Source organism: Rhinatrema bivittatum, chromosome 6 (assembly GCF_901001135.1).
Source record: "Rhinatrema bivittatum chromosome 6, aRhiBiv1.1, whole genome shotgun sequence".
In the NCBI taxonomy this organism is placed as follows: Eukaryota; Metazoa; Chordata; class Amphibia; order Gymnophiona; family Rhinatrematidae; genus Rhinatrema; species Rhinatrema bivittatum.
Genome location: NC_042620.1, coordinates 254,283,515 through 254,298,520, shown reverse-complemented (window position 1 = coordinate 254,298,520; position 15,006 = coordinate 254,283,515). Strand labels below are relative to the sequence as shown.

Below are 15,006 nucleotides of genomic sequence, written 5' to 3'. Positions count from 1 at the left end.
CAAGAAATTTGCAGAGCGGCGACCTGGAAGGCTCTACACACTTTTGCTCAACACTACCATTTTGATGTCCAGGCTCTGGATATCAACAACTTCGGGAGCAGTGTCATTCGAGCAGGACTCTCAACATCCCACCCTACATAGGGAAGCTTTGGTACATCCCAGCAGTCTGGACTGATCCAGGTACGTACAGGGAAAGGAAAATTGGTTCTTATCATTCCTGTAGTACCATGGATCAGTCCAGACGCCCTCTCATTAAGGGGGTTATCTCCGCTCTGATAATCTCTTTTGCTGAAGAAGGCTACAGGTTTCTTCTTATCCTGGGTTTGGCATTTTTTCGCCAGTTCCTGTTTATTTTGACAGTTCTCTGTTTTGTCCTTTGCTTAGTATTATATGTACGTCACTCTGATTTACAATTGTAAGATATTGCGATTGATCAAATTAATAAATAACAATAACAACAATGTCACAGATGAACTGGTGGCTATGGTATTTCACTAGGAAGTAATTTGGGAAGACTGGATATGCTTTATAATCCTTATCTGCTGTCAGATTCTATGTTTAGGCATCTTCATTTTCAGTCTTTATTTTATTTTTCCAAGGGGTTTGTCAGAATTTATTATAAAGAACATAAATGGAAGAAAATTAGTGGGAAAAATCACATTTTTTTCCACTGATTTTTCTTTCCATTTTTGTTCATTACAATAAAAACTGATAAATTCCCAGGAAAAATAATATCTCGGAATAAAGGTTCCTCTATAAGTTTCTTCCTCTGACAAATGTTTTTGCCCACTGGTAAACTATGTCTTGTCGTACTCTTTTTTTTTTTTTTTTTTTTTTTAACACAGCTCTTTACTAGGGAGTCTCATTGTATGTGAACTATTGATATGCTTGTCGTCAGAAAAAATGAAATTGCTTACCTGTAACAGATGGTCTCTGCTGACAACAGATCAAGGAGTCACACAACCCACTTACCTCCCCAAAGTTGTGCCTGGAAAGCTCTTTCCAGCTTGGAGCAAGCGGCAATCGCGTGACCTGTGTGTGTGACTTGTTAATTTACTGTCATCGGAGAACTCCTGTTAGTAATGAGCTTTTCACTTTACTGGGACATGCCCTTCCTATTGAGGTGGGGGGGGGGGGCGTAACCCTTTATCTCCCCAGATAGTATTGATGGCTTTCTTTACTTTTCCTTCATCCTTTTAGGGAGATGTGATCGTTTTGCAAGAGTTTGCCAGCTCAGAATTGTGGAATATCCTGTGGCTCCAACTGGCTATGGTGCTCCACATCTCCAGTGAGAGGCTGATAATGGAAGGGGAGACACCAAGGTTTGACCAGCCTTCACCAGAGCCAGACTGGAAACTCATCTCACCTCAAGGTAAGATGTAAACATTTGGAGCCTTCTATAAGTTCAGAATATGGCTACAGCTCCCTGAATCCCATAGAACTCAGGATTTTGCCCTAAAAGACCCTTCTGAACTAAAGCTACTAAAATAATATACTGCATTGACATATACCTTCCAAACTCCACTTTCCAGAAACACTTTAACAAACCTGATTCACTCAGGGTTTTTCCCATAGACACAAAATGGGAGAAATGAATCTGGCTGTAAAAGTCTCAGAATATCTCAGGTGTGAGATTACAGCCATCAAAATTTCTTGTCACCCAGGATTACTCATTGTTCCTAATTTTGTATTTCTACTATTACTACTACTACTTATTTATAACACTGCTAAACATATGCAGTGTTGTACAAATACATATAAGATATAGTTCCCTGCTCAATCCCTGCTCAATGGAGCTTACAAACTAGTCAAGATAAAAGACTAACTAAAATCTAACCGGATAAAAAGGATGGTGTGGGAAACCAAGCGGTGTTAACCAGGCTGGAGGCACAAGCCAGACTGACTCCAGCCTTTTCAAAACATTTTTACCTTTATTTTGCAGGTAGAGCAAATATATATTAGTAGACTGCCATACCTCAGGAGAGTGTTCTCTCAATACTCACAGCCTCAGTACAGCTTCAGTGTTGGGACAGCGATATTTCATAGGAGCTGCCTCCTTCTGGAGACCTGGGCCTGGTCTGACTGTCCCCACCTGGTTCCCAGTTCTACTCCTCCCCTGCTGGTCACCACCTACAGAGCTCTCTCTCTCTAAAGGAATTAATGTGAACCAGGCTAAATGCTTGGTCCTGCACCAGTTAAGGAGGGAAAATAGGGTCACTCTGTTACAGATGTGTTCTGGGTTGGGCCTAAGTTAACAATCATTCCCTGTATGTACCCGGATCAGTCCAGACTGTGGGTTATGCCTCCCTTCCAGCAGATGGAGACAGAGAAAAACTTGAAGGGCACCCTCTCATAACCCGGTGTGCCACCTGCATCCCTTCAGTATTTCTCTGTCTCCAGCAGATGGAGGTGGTACACAACCTGCAGTCTTGACCTGATTTAAGGGTTAGGACTATACCCCTTTAAAAAAAAAAAAACAAAAAAAAAACCAGAGAGAAATTCCTTTGTCTACGAATCAAGCTTTAAAAAAAAAAAAAAGTTAGCTAAGAACAGGACTTTGAAAAAAAAAAGCCTCCCAGGGAGTTCTGACAATTCGTTTTCCCCTGGTGGCAGGCTAAGGAGCTTGGGTAGGCTACCCCGCAGGGCTCCTGCAAGATAAGGCCCAGGGAAAGATACCGGTGGTCTGGGCCCTCTTTTCCCTCGCTGCCCTGAGCCAATTTAACAAGGAAAAAAAAAAACTGAGAAGAGAGCAGCCTGCCGTTATTTTTTGGGGGTATTCTGGCCGTGCAATTCGGGTCGGGGCACTTTTTTATTACTAACCGTGCACTTCCTTCTGGCTCCTGCCGTTTTTCGGATTTCTGCCACAATTTTTCAGCTCCTCCCTTGCTGCCTCAATGCCGTGGCTATCTTCTTGTAGTACCTGCGAAGAGTGTGTCATCAGACTCTCCCGTGCAGGCCTTTGCTCTCAGTGCCTCTCCGGCAGGGAAGGCAGTTCTGAGCAAGGAGCAGGCAACTCATTCCCTGTACGTACCAGATCAGTCCAGACTCCTGGGTTTTGCCTCCGCACCAGCAGGTGGAGACAGAGCAAGATTTGACAGGCTCTGCCATATATACCAGGGTGCCATCCACAGCCTGCCAGTATTTCTCTGTCTCCAGCAGTTGGTCCGGGTGCAGATCCCACAGCCTGGACACATTACATTTTTAGAAATCAGGGAGGATAGGCAGTCAGGGGATTGTTGTTCCTGTTTGCTTTCCTCCTTTTCTTTAAGTTGGTTTAAAAAAAGAAAAAGAATTAACAACAGAAGAAGAGGAAACAGGCTTGAGGCAGCCAGGTCCTTGGTTCCCAGGGGGTAGTTTAGGTCCTGAGGGGACCATCCCCCCTAGTAGAGCAGGTTTCTGGGCTAAGGGGTTGAGGACTCCGCTTCACTAAGCCCAGCAGGGGTGATACCGGGGAGCCTGGCTCACTCACCCCCACAGGACCGATCCAGCACTCGGCGAGGGACAGCTCCGGAGGTACAAGTAAAAAAAAAAAAAAAGGTTCAGCTTTGGTTTTTTGTCTCTCCGATCTTCTCGCGGCGCCGTTTATTTTTCTTCCCTGCCTCCCTCCCCTTCCCCCGCGGTGGTTTCTTTTAGTTTCGCGCATTTTTCTCAGGGAGCCGACATGCCACGAGGCACGGCCTGCAAGACCTGCGGCTCCACCAGCGTGCACCTCTCGCGGGATGGACTTTGTTCAGCCTACATCCCCGGAGGCGAGGGATCGTCGGGGGTGGTTCGGGGGGGTCTTAGTTAGCCGGCGTGTGCTTGAGATCGTGATCGGGGAGCGTCCCCAGTTCCCTCCCGGGCCGGCACCCCGAAGCGCGGGAAAAGCCGCCATTTTGCCGGCAGCCCAGTCAGTCGTGCCGATCTCAGAGGGGGCTCAGAATTCCCCGCCCCCCCCCCCCCTCTCTCTACAACGTACTTTTTCGTGGCCAGGATCCCCGGTCGCGGCAGCAGGGGGGGGGGAGGGCCTGATTCGGCCTCCTCGGATTCAGATTCTGCTCCTCTTTCTCGTCTGAGTTCATTCTTGCTATGCACAGGGCCTTTAAGGCCGGCAAGTGGGGCCCCCTGGGGTCCCTCCTGCATCGGGGGAGCCTAGGCAAGGATCAGAGAAGGAGGGAGCCCCAAAGCCAAGCGGCCCCTTCGGGCTCTTCCTCCCAGGGAGGACACGGAGTCCTCCGATGACTCGGCAGACCCAGAAGATCCTGGGGACCCCTCCCCTCCCCCGAGGGGGGCAGAGGGAGATGGTGGGCCAGCACAGGGGCTAACGCGGCAGAGCCAGACCGCAGAGGGGGATGACCCTCGGGTGATATGTCTCTTCCAGCGGGATGAGTTGCCCCCCCCCCTTATTCCCGCCATCTTGGGGGAATTGGGGATTGATACCCGGTGGAGGCTAAGCTGGGCTCGATGGATCCGGTGTTACTGGGGTTGAGTGGGCCCCCTAACACTTTCCCTTTCCATTTCTCGTCAACGGACATGCTGTATCGTGAATGGGATACCCCAGACCTAGGCCTGAAGGTTTCGAAGGCCATGGATAAGCTTTATCCCTTGCCGGAGGAAGCTCTAGAAGTATTGCAGGTCCCGAAGGTAGATGCGGCAGTGTCGGCGGTGACGAAGGGGAAGACTATTCCGGTCACGGACACCACGGTTCTGAAGGATTTACAGGATCGCAAGTTGGAGATCCAATTCAAGAAGATTTTTGAGGTATCCGCCCTGGGGGCTCGAGCGGCGATCTGTATTCACTTTGCCCTGAGGGCAGGGCTGCATTGGGTGCAACAACTTCTTGCTAATGAGGCTCTGTCAGAGGAAGAAGCCAGACAGGCCGGTCGTCTAGAGGCGGTGGTCGCTTACAGCTCGGATGCGCTGCATGACCTCCTTAGGACTTCGGCGCAATCCATGGTGTCCGCAGTCTCAGCCCGACGCCTCCTGTGGTTGCGCAACTGGTCAGCGGATGGAGCCTCCAAGTCTCGCCTGGGCTCCTTACCCTTTAAGGGAAAACTGCTTTTCGGCAAGGAGTTGGATGACATGATACAGTTATTGGGTGAGAATAAAGGCTATCGCCTGCAGGAGGACCGGACACGATCCAAGGGGTCCTTCTCGTCTCGGTCACATTTTCGGAGTAACCGCAAGTCCCGAGCCCCTCGGCCTAGTACACCCTCGACTTCCTTTCATTCGGGGGAAGGTAGACAGCAGCCTCAGCCCTTTTGGGGGCGGCGTTTTGGCAGACATTCCTCCACCTCATCCACCCCCGGCAGTATGTCTACTCAGTGATGGCCTGCCGGTCCTTTCCTTGGTGCCGAGGGTAGGGGGCAGACTATCCCTCTTTTACGAGGCATGGACCGCGATCACAACAGACCAGTGGGTACTATCAGTGATAAGACACTGCTACGCTTTAGATTTTGCTCGGCAGCCCAGGCCGAGGTTCTTCCCGTCCCCGTGCGGCCACGCAGACAAGCGAGAAGTGGTCCACCAGACGTTGGTCCGCTTGCGAAACCTGGGGGCCATTGTTCCAGTTCCCGTTTTGGAGCAACGAAGAGGACAGTACTCCATATACTTCGTCGTTCCAAAGAAAGAAGGCTCCTTTCGGCCCATCCTCGACCTGAAGGAGGTCAGCCGATGTCTGTGGATACCACGTTTTCGCATGGAGACCCTGAGGTCCGTGATTGCTTCAGTGAGACCGGGAGAGTTTCTGGCCTCACTGGACCTCACGGAGGCATACCTTCACATCGGGATTCGCAAGGATCACCAGAAATATCTCAGTTTCTTCATGTTGGGACAGCATTTTCAATTTCAGGCATTACCCTTCGGACTCGCGACCGCCCCCAGGACTTTCATCAAGATTATGGTGGTAGTGCCGGCGCAGTTATGGCGAGAGGGTCTTTTGGTGCATCCATAACTGGACGATTGGTTGATCCAAGTAAAATCCGAGGATCTCTGTCGCTCTGCGATCAAGCGGGTACTACAGCTGTTGGACTCTCTAGGCTGGGTGGTGAACACAGCCAAGAGTCAGCTCAATCCCTCTCAGTCTCTGGGATTTTTGGGAGCTTTGTTCGACATGCGGCAAGGCAAGGTCTTCTTGTCCCTAACCCGTTGTCGCAAATTACGGGGGCAGGTCTCGGACCTGTTGCAGATGCAGCCACCAACGGTGTGGGACTATCTTCAATTGATTGGTTCCATGGCTTCCACACTGGAATTGGTCCCGTGGGCGTTCGTGCATATGCGTCCCTTACAATCGGCGTTACTTTCCCGCTAGAACCCAGTCTCCGAGCAGTTCCATCTTCCGTTGCCCCTGACGGCTTTGGCGAGGGCCAGTCTGGGATGGTGGTTACACTCGGGCCATCTTCTCAAGGGGGTTTCAATCCTAGCTTCGGATTGGACGATCCTCACCACGGACGCGAGCCTCTCTGGCTGGGGGGCAGTGTGTCTGCGAGAGTCAGCACAGGGACGCTGGTCCGCAACCGAATCAAGGTGGTTGATCAATCGCCTGGAAACCAGGGCAGTAAGTCTGGCGCTGAGAGCCTTCCTCCCCCTAGTTCAGGGAAGAGCGGTCAGGGTCCTGTCCGACAACGCGACTACAGTGACGTACATCAATCGTCAGGGGGGACCCGAAGTCGTCCGGTGGCCCTAGAGGCTCGTCTTCTCTTCCAATGGGCGGAAAGGCATCTCCTAAGCATAGCCGCGTCCAATATCGCAGGGGTAGACAACGTTCACGCGGATTTCCTGAGCAGACATCAGCTCGACCCCGGCGAATGGGAGCTGAAAGACAGTGTTTTCCAGCTCATCTGCGACAAGTGGGGGCAGCCGGCCATGGACCTGATGGCAACCTTTCAGAACGCCAAGGCTCCACGCTTCTTCTCCTGGCGCAGGGAGCGGAAGGGGTAGATGCCTTGGCATTGCCCTGGCCGACTTCAATCATTCTGTATGTCTTTCCCCCCTGGCTTCTCGTAGGCAAAGTCCTCCGTCGCATAGAGACTCACCCGGCAGAAGTTATCTTGGTGGCCCCAGAATGGCCACGATGGCCGTGGTTCGCAGACCTCGTCAATCTGGCCACGGAACCTCCACTCTGTCTCCCGGCAATACCGAATCTGCTTCATCAGGGACCGGTCTGTTTCAATCAGGTAGATCGCTTCTGTCTAGCGGCATGGCTTTTGAAAGGCGCTGCCTGAGGGACAAAGGTTATTCGGAGGCGGTGGTGTCTATTCTCCTTCGGTCGCATAAGACCTCGACCTCCATTTCCTACATTAGGGTCTGGAAAGTCTTCGAGTCCTGGTGTGTTTCTCGGATGGTCCCACCTGTCCGGGCGGCCGTTTCCGATATTCTAGCTTTCCTCCAGGATGGTCTAGCCAAGGGACTGTCTTGTAGTTCATTGCGTGTTCAGGTGGCAGCCCTCTGTTGTTTATGGGGCACGGTGCAAGGGAGAATGCTGTCCTCTCACCCTGATATTGTCCGTTTTTTGAAGGTAGCGAAACATTTGTGCCCACCCCTTCGGGCTCTTTGTCCCTCCTGGAACCTCAATGTAGTACTCAAGATTTTGGGCTCACCTCCATTTGAGCCCTTGAAGAGAGCTACTCTGAAGGATCTTACGCTGAAGGTCGTATTTTTGGTGGCAATCACTTCGGCCAGGAGGGTTTCCGAGCTTTAGGTTTTGTCATGTAGGGAGCCCTTCTTGCGTATGTCTGATTCTGGAGTTAGCCTTCGGACGGTTCCCTCATTTTTACCTAAAGTGGTTTCCTCATTCCACCTGAACCAATCGGTGGAGCTACCGTTCTTTTCACATCATGATAGCTCGGATTCCCTGTCCAAAGAGTTGAAGAAGTTGGACGTAAGGCTGGCCCTGCTCCGCTATCTGGAGATCACTAATAGTTTTTGGGTTTCCGATCATCTCTTTGTATTGTGGAAGGATTCCAAGAAGGGTAACATGGCTTCCAAGACTACCATCTCGCGTTGGTTGAAGGAGGCCATAAATTTGGCATATCTCTTGACTGGTCAGCCTTTGCCCTTGGGAGTGAAGGCGCACTCCATTCGTTCTCAGGTGGCTTCCTGGGCGGAGTGTCAGCAGATCTCTCCTCTAGAGATCTGTAAGGTAGCGACTTGGAAGTCGTTGCACACGTTTGCACGTCACTATCGTCTGGATGTACAGGACTCCAGGGAGGGCAATTTCGGAGCAGGCGTGTTGAGAGCGGGCCTCTCCGTTTCCCACCCCGTGTAGTTGAGCTCTGGTACATCCCAGGAGTCTGGACTGATCCAGTATGTACAGGGAAAAGAAAATTAGGTCTTACCTTCGATAATTTTCATTCCTGTAGTACCAAGGATCAATCCAGAGTCCCTCTCACTGCTGCGTGAAGTTCGGAGAGTCCACTGTTCCAAAATTTTTGCCATGTGTTAAGTGGCTCGGTAGAGCTGATCTTATCTGTTCCATGTGTTCAGTTGGGTCGGATCCTAGTTGGAGGAGAGTGACCTGAGGGGTTTCCCGGTTCATTTTCATGTATATAGTTAGTGACAGTTGGGGATCATTCTGCTTTGACATGATGTAATACTGGCAGGCTGTGGGTGGCACCCTGGTATATATGGCAGAGCCTGTCAAATCTTGCTCTGTCTCCACCTGCTGGTGTGGAGGCAAAACCCAGGAGTCTGGACTGATCCTTGGTACTACAGGAACGAAAATTATCGAAGGTAAGACCTAATTTTCTTTTAAAGCCCCGAGGTGCCCTAAAAAGATCAGCACCTCGGGAGCTCAGGGCCGATCCGTTCCCCCTCAGTGCGGGAACGGCGGCCATTTTGGAAACTTTTAAAGCAGCAGAAGCCAGAGCATTGGGGGTAAGGGAGCTACCACCTGATTTATCCCTGGTTCTGACCAGTCCTGGAGATCCTTCTGACGAGGACCAGGACGTTTATGGGGGGGGAAAAGGCTGGGTCAAATGCTTTCATCTTGGACTTTGTGCTTCTTATGCACAAGGCGTTTTTGGCTTTTCAGACACAGCAAAGCAGTGCTTCGTGCTTGAGTCATCCTCCTGAGCCTCCAAATAAAGTTGCCAAGCGCTCAGATCCCCAGATGTCCCTTCGCATCGTTAAATTGCGTGGATCGGCCACGGCAGGGGTGGACGTGGTGGATGGAGGGGTTCCAGACGCGCCGGCCCCCTCCTTTCCCCCTCCCAGCACAGGTTCCTTAGAGGATCGGACAAAGCACTCCCATCTAGATGGTGATGACCCGAAGGTGGTCCGCCTGTTTCATAGGGAGGAGCTAGATCCCCTTATTCCCTCGGTCTTAGCTGAATTAGGGGTGGATATCCCCCAAGATATCCTCCCACACGCTTCCATGAATACGGTTTTAGTGGGGCTGCGGGCTCTGGCTAAAGCTTTTCCGTTGCAACCTATGCTGCACCAGCTAATGACTCGGGAGTGGGAGGTCCCTGATGCCGGTTTGAGAGTAGGTAGGGCTATGGATAAGCTTTATCCCTTGCCAGAAGAAACTTTGGACCTCTTGAGATCTTCTAAGGTTGACGCTTCTATGTCCACGATCACAAAGCGCACCACCATTCCTGTCGCAGGGGCTGTGGCCCTCAAGGATCTTCAAGATAGAAAACTTGAGGTTCTTCTCAAACGTATATTTGAGGTTTCGGCCCTGGGTATTCGCGCAGCGGTGTGCAGTAGCTACATGCTGCGAGCGAGCCTCCGATGGGTACAACAATTATTGATTTCAAGAGATCTTCCTCCCGGAGAGTCGGAGCAAGCGGAACACTTGGAAGCAGTGGTGGTTTATGGGGCGGATGCGCTGTATGATCTCCTCGTACGTCCTCCCGCACTATGTCCTCCGCTGTATCTGCACGGAGGCTCCTTTGGCTGCGTAACAGGTCAGCAGACGTTTCTTTGAAAGCTCAGTTAGGTTCGTTGCCACTTAAAGGAAAGTTCCTCTTTGGTGAGGACCTGGAGCAATTGATGAAGTCTCTGAGTGAAAACAGAGTTTACAAGCTCCCTGAGGATAGGCTGAGGCCTTCCAGGGGTTTTCCATCAACCCGATCTCGTTTTCGAGGACAACGGAGGTTTCGCCAGGCTAAACCACAGACTACAGCACAGAGACAACCGGCGCTGAGGATGCAAGTCTGGAACTCTTCCTTTCGAGGGTGCAGAACAACCCGCGACACAAGTTCAACCACGTCCCTTGCCTCCAAGTCTTCCCAATGAGATCAGGCTGCCCATACCTCGCAACCTCAGATAGGGGGCGCTTGTCTCAATTCTGTGAGGCATGGGTCAGAATTACTTCTGATCAATGGGTTCTAAGCATCATAGAAACGGCTACGCTTTGGAATTTGCTTGGCCACTTCAAGACTTTATTATGTTTTAGCGATGTTTGGGTGGATTCTTGGGTACTGTGGCAGATGACTACACCCACGGGGAGGGGCCCTTGGGGAGCCACAGTACTGGGCTAGATTCAGGACGCACAAACACAGAGTTAGATCTTTTATTGTACAGCTGATGTATACCACCAGAGGTGGCAGTAGTGAGGTGATCCAGAGGTAGCAGTCCAGGGACCCTCGGCAGAGGGAACCCGTCTCACCAAGTTGGTATAGGGAGATCCAGGTGTAGGTTTCCCAGCACAGCAAAGCTGTAGATGAGATAGACTGAGAATAGATTACTCACTAGATGGTAGCTATAAGGTTGACAATTCTACCAGGCAGAAGTAGATGGTTACAGGCACTGAGGCAGGGAGAACAGGCCCTCGAGGAGCGAGTACCTGATCCCAGTAAGTCATCTGAAATGAAAGCAGAGGGCCCCGAGGAGCGGGTACCCAGGTTAGAAAATACCCCGAAGGGCAGAGAGGGCTTCCAGCGGCAGCAGGAAGCGGCAGAGTAGCTTAGACCGGACAAGTCCAATCCTTGCTAACTCAATGAGCTAGCAAACAAGTGTAGGCTAAATATCCAGATGGCGTGACGTCACTTGAGGGGGATGTCCCCGAGGTTCGTGCCATAGCTGGAATAAAAACGTGGATAGCGTGTGCGTGCACCTAGGAGGCCCTTGGGAGGAACATGGCAGGAGGCAACGCCATAGCCATTCCGGAAACGCCGGAGAGAGCGACTTGCAGATGCGGCAGTGGCCATCTTCCCAAGGCTAGCGGGGAGAGCAGAGAAAAATGTGGGGCACAAGGGTCAAAGCCGTCTGAGACCGACGGACGCAACAGACTTCTTCATGATCTCCCCCTGCGGTGCGAGCACCAAGGCTCAGATCGTATGGCAGACCCTCGACCGGCTCCTTGCTCTCGGGGCGATCCAGCCGGTTCCTCAAGTAGAATGGAGGACGGGGTGTTACTCCATTTATTACATGGTCCCAAAAAAGGAGGGATCCTTCTGGCCTAATCTGGACCTAAAGAAGATGAACAAGGCTCTCAATATTTCACATTTCCACATGGAAACCATACGTTCCGTAATAGCTGCGGTTCACAAGGGCAAATTCCTGGCGTCCCTGGATCTAATGGAAGCATACTTACATATACCCATCCGCGAGGATCATCACAAATTTCTCCGCCTCTCGATACTAGGTATGCATTTCCAGTTCTGCGCGCTGCTGTTCGGTCTGGCTACGGCCCCTTGTACATTCACCAATATTTTTTCCTTCCGTTACTTTCTTCTTTATTTGGCCTCGCTGCAGCAGCAGCTGAAAGTTTAATTTACAAACAGGCTAAGAAGGATAGCTTTGCCTGAGTGAAGTACTTATTTATATCTATAGTGAGTCAGAGCCAAACAAGCAGGTTTTTCCTGCATGGAGAAAGGAAGTTGTGTTTGAGTGTTTCAGAAAAGGGCAGAGCTCTTCAGCAAGCTTTTGTGATACCAGAGCCAGTGGGCTAGCTTGGAGTCAGCCATGCAGGCCCTTGCTGAGGGGCAGCAGAAAATCTGGGGAATGGTCCATACCCTGACTGAACAAGTGGCCTAGCAGCTGGTGTTTGTGAGCAACCAGCAAACAGTACTGACCCAGTTGGAACAAGCAATACATACCACGATGATGCAGGCACGTCCTGGACAAAGTCTTGGAAGTGCCAGATGCCTTTTATCAAACTCTGCTGATGCGGAAGAGGTGCAGAGGCTGGACATACAATCTGCACAGGCAGCACAGGCTGCACAGGCAGCACAGGACTCCAAAAACAGTCTTCAGAGCAGGACAACTCTGCCTCCATACTTAAAGCACAGTCATCAGGTTACTCTGCTTGTTTCAACTGTGGGAAGTGAGAACGTTTGGTCAGAGATTGCCAGTACCAAGAAACTGAGGCCATGGATGTCAGCCTAAACTAGAGGCTAATATGTGCATTGACAAGAGAGGACCTTCAAAGCAGCGATGATCAAAGAGTTGAAGGAAAAAAGGAATCTCGGGGGTATCCACCCTTTGGAATAGCAAGTGTCTGGATACTTTTTCTTTTTACTCACTTTGTATTAGGAATGGGCATGAGGAAGAGTGTTGCACCTATGACAAAATAGAAAATGAAGAACACTTGGTATGAAGGGGTAAACTTAAAACAGAACAAGCGTCGCAGCCATTCTCCTTCTGTCAGATGGACAACCATGCTGAAAAGGACTGCCTATGGCTAGAGGACAAGTTAGTGGAACAGCACAAGAGAGAACGTAGCCATGCGAAGGAAGGGAGTGCTGAACATTTTGTAGGCACTGTTGAAATCAAGGCGGAACAACCCCACAGGTCTACTTCCATTATGGAGTGAAAGAACATGTTAGGAAAAACTGCCCTCAATGGGAGAATGAAGAGCAGGAGCAAGAATAGGCAAATACTTTTGCAAAAATGCAAAGCTGTAACTTGGTAGATGGGCCACATGGGAATCGTTTAGACTTTGTAATTTCAGTGGAGCTGAATGAGGTGCCCATCCAGCCCCTGGTGGATTCAGGATGTGGAAAGACTCTCATATTTAAAGACTTAGCCCAGAGAGGATGGATTAATTACAGGAGGGAAGGCAACACTCGCCTGTATACATGGAGACCAGCAGCACTAGTTGGGTTCTGCTAATGACTCCGGCGGGGCAAGCCATTGTGGATATGGGAATACTTCCCGAGCTCCCACATCCAGTAGTTTTAGGGTGTGATTTCCCCAGTTTAAAAAACCGTGGGTTCAGCTTAGAAACAACCAAGCCAGGCCAGATGGCAGATACACAGTAAACAAAGTAAATTAACGTATTGTGACAAACAAGGAACAGTGGGCACTCTGCAAACCCTTGAGCAATTTCCCAAATAAGATGAAGAAGAAAAATCATAGATGGGTTAAACAGCCCCAGCATAGGGCTGGAAAGGGAGGGAGGAATGGAGGTTTTCTTAGGCATATACCCCTAGTAAGGGCAAGTGCTCAGCCTAAGAAGTTTCAACTAAGGGGGAGGATACATGAAGGAGTATACAGAAGAAAACCTGTAAAGACCACCTTGAACAGTTTGTCTGGTAATAAGGCGGGCTGTAAATCTCTGTAAGTAAGTAAATAAATAAGGACTGGATCCAGCGATCTGGTCTGATCCATCTTAAGCCTAAGACAGCAGGGAATCCTGGTCCAGGCGGCGGTCCCTGGGAAGATGTATGACTAGCCAGGCCCAGGAGGGAACAGGAGGCCCAGGGGGAAGAAGGAAGCCTAGAGAGAGAAAATACTGCTGAACTGTAAATTGTAATACATTTGTGTTGTTGAACCGTAAAGAAAAGCAGAAGTGCTTTTGTTTGTTCTCTTGTCACTAATAAAGATGCTTATATAAAATTTCTCCCATCGTCCAGCCTGAATCTGATCTCTGGCTACCCTAAGACTGCTCACAGTGCCTCACCCCCATATATTCTAATTTTTCCCTATAAGATTATTTTGAGAATTTACCCTAAAGTTCTAGCCTAAAGTGATTTCTCAATTTCATTTAATCTGCCCATTTTCTTTTTTTTTTTTAATGAAAATAATTTTTATTTTGCAGCTTAGATACAAGCAACTACATACAGTAAGATATATAAATCCAAAAAGAGACAATAGAAGTCACAATATTACATATGACAAGGATCAAGCCACATTCTTCCAAGGCTGAACAGTCTCTTCACACTCTGGACTGCAGAAGAACCTTCTTTTTCTAAGATAAAACAAAACCTTTTAGGATATTGTCACAGTTAATTCTGTCCTATGATGTAAACAGGCAAGGCCATCCAATTAAGAAAGCAAACACTTTTATCCTGGTTTTCACAATGCATTTCCTTTTGCTTTTTTAAAGCAGTAATCCAACTTTCACAAAAGGTTAATGCTCATCAAATAGAGCTACTGCAGCTTCTAAAGTCCATTTACATCAAGCCTCTATTCAGGATATTTGCAGGGATGCTGCCTTCTTTTACTAAGCATGACAGCTTGGACAACGATTCTCACAATGATGGTAGTTTTGGTCAAGAAGGTCTATGGAGCTTTTTTCAATAAGTTCAGATTCCCTCAGCTATCTCTTTCAAATTGTACATCTACTATTTTTATAGAATATCTTTTCATGCCATCCTTAGCTTGGGAATCATCACTTGTGTGGCTTCTTTATTCCTGCTTGTCCACAGAGAAAGTAAAGTTGCTTACCTGTAACAGGTGTTCTCTGTAGAAAGCAGAACAAATCACACAATCCCACTCACCTCCCCAGAGTTGAAGCTCAGCTTGTAGATTACGGAGGTGGCTTGTACATCGATGGCAGCACAGAAACTTCACGCATGCTCAGAAGAACTTTTTGTTCTTTCTGGGCTTTGAGAGAGCTTTTTTCTGTGTCTGCACCATTGGATGATGTCACCCACTTGTGTGACTTATTTGTTCTACTGCCCACGGAGAACACCAGTTAGAGTTAAGCAACTTTGCTTTCCCTGCTCTGTTAGCAGAAAGGTTTTTTCTTATTTTGGATAATTTTTGTTTACCAGTTTTATTTTAAAGACACCCCTTAGTTAGGAAGTCACATGTGTGACTGCCATGAATTGGCCTTGGAGAAAAGAGGGTTACTTA

At 49.4% G+C, this 15,006-nt stretch overlaps 1 protein-coding gene across 1 annotated transcript in view; it reads left to right on the top strand.

Moving 5' to 3' along the window:
* STK36 (serine/threonine kinase 36) overlaps positions 1–15,006 on the top strand; it is a 164,804-nt gene that overhangs the window by 128,445 nt on the left and 21,353 nt on the right. Inside the window, exon 24 of the mRNA XM_029607939.1 lies at positions 1,201–1,372. Coding sequence (XP_029463799.1) covers positions 1,201–1,372 — 172 coding nt within the window. The remainder of the gene's footprint in view (positions 1–1,200; positions 1,373–15,006) is intronic.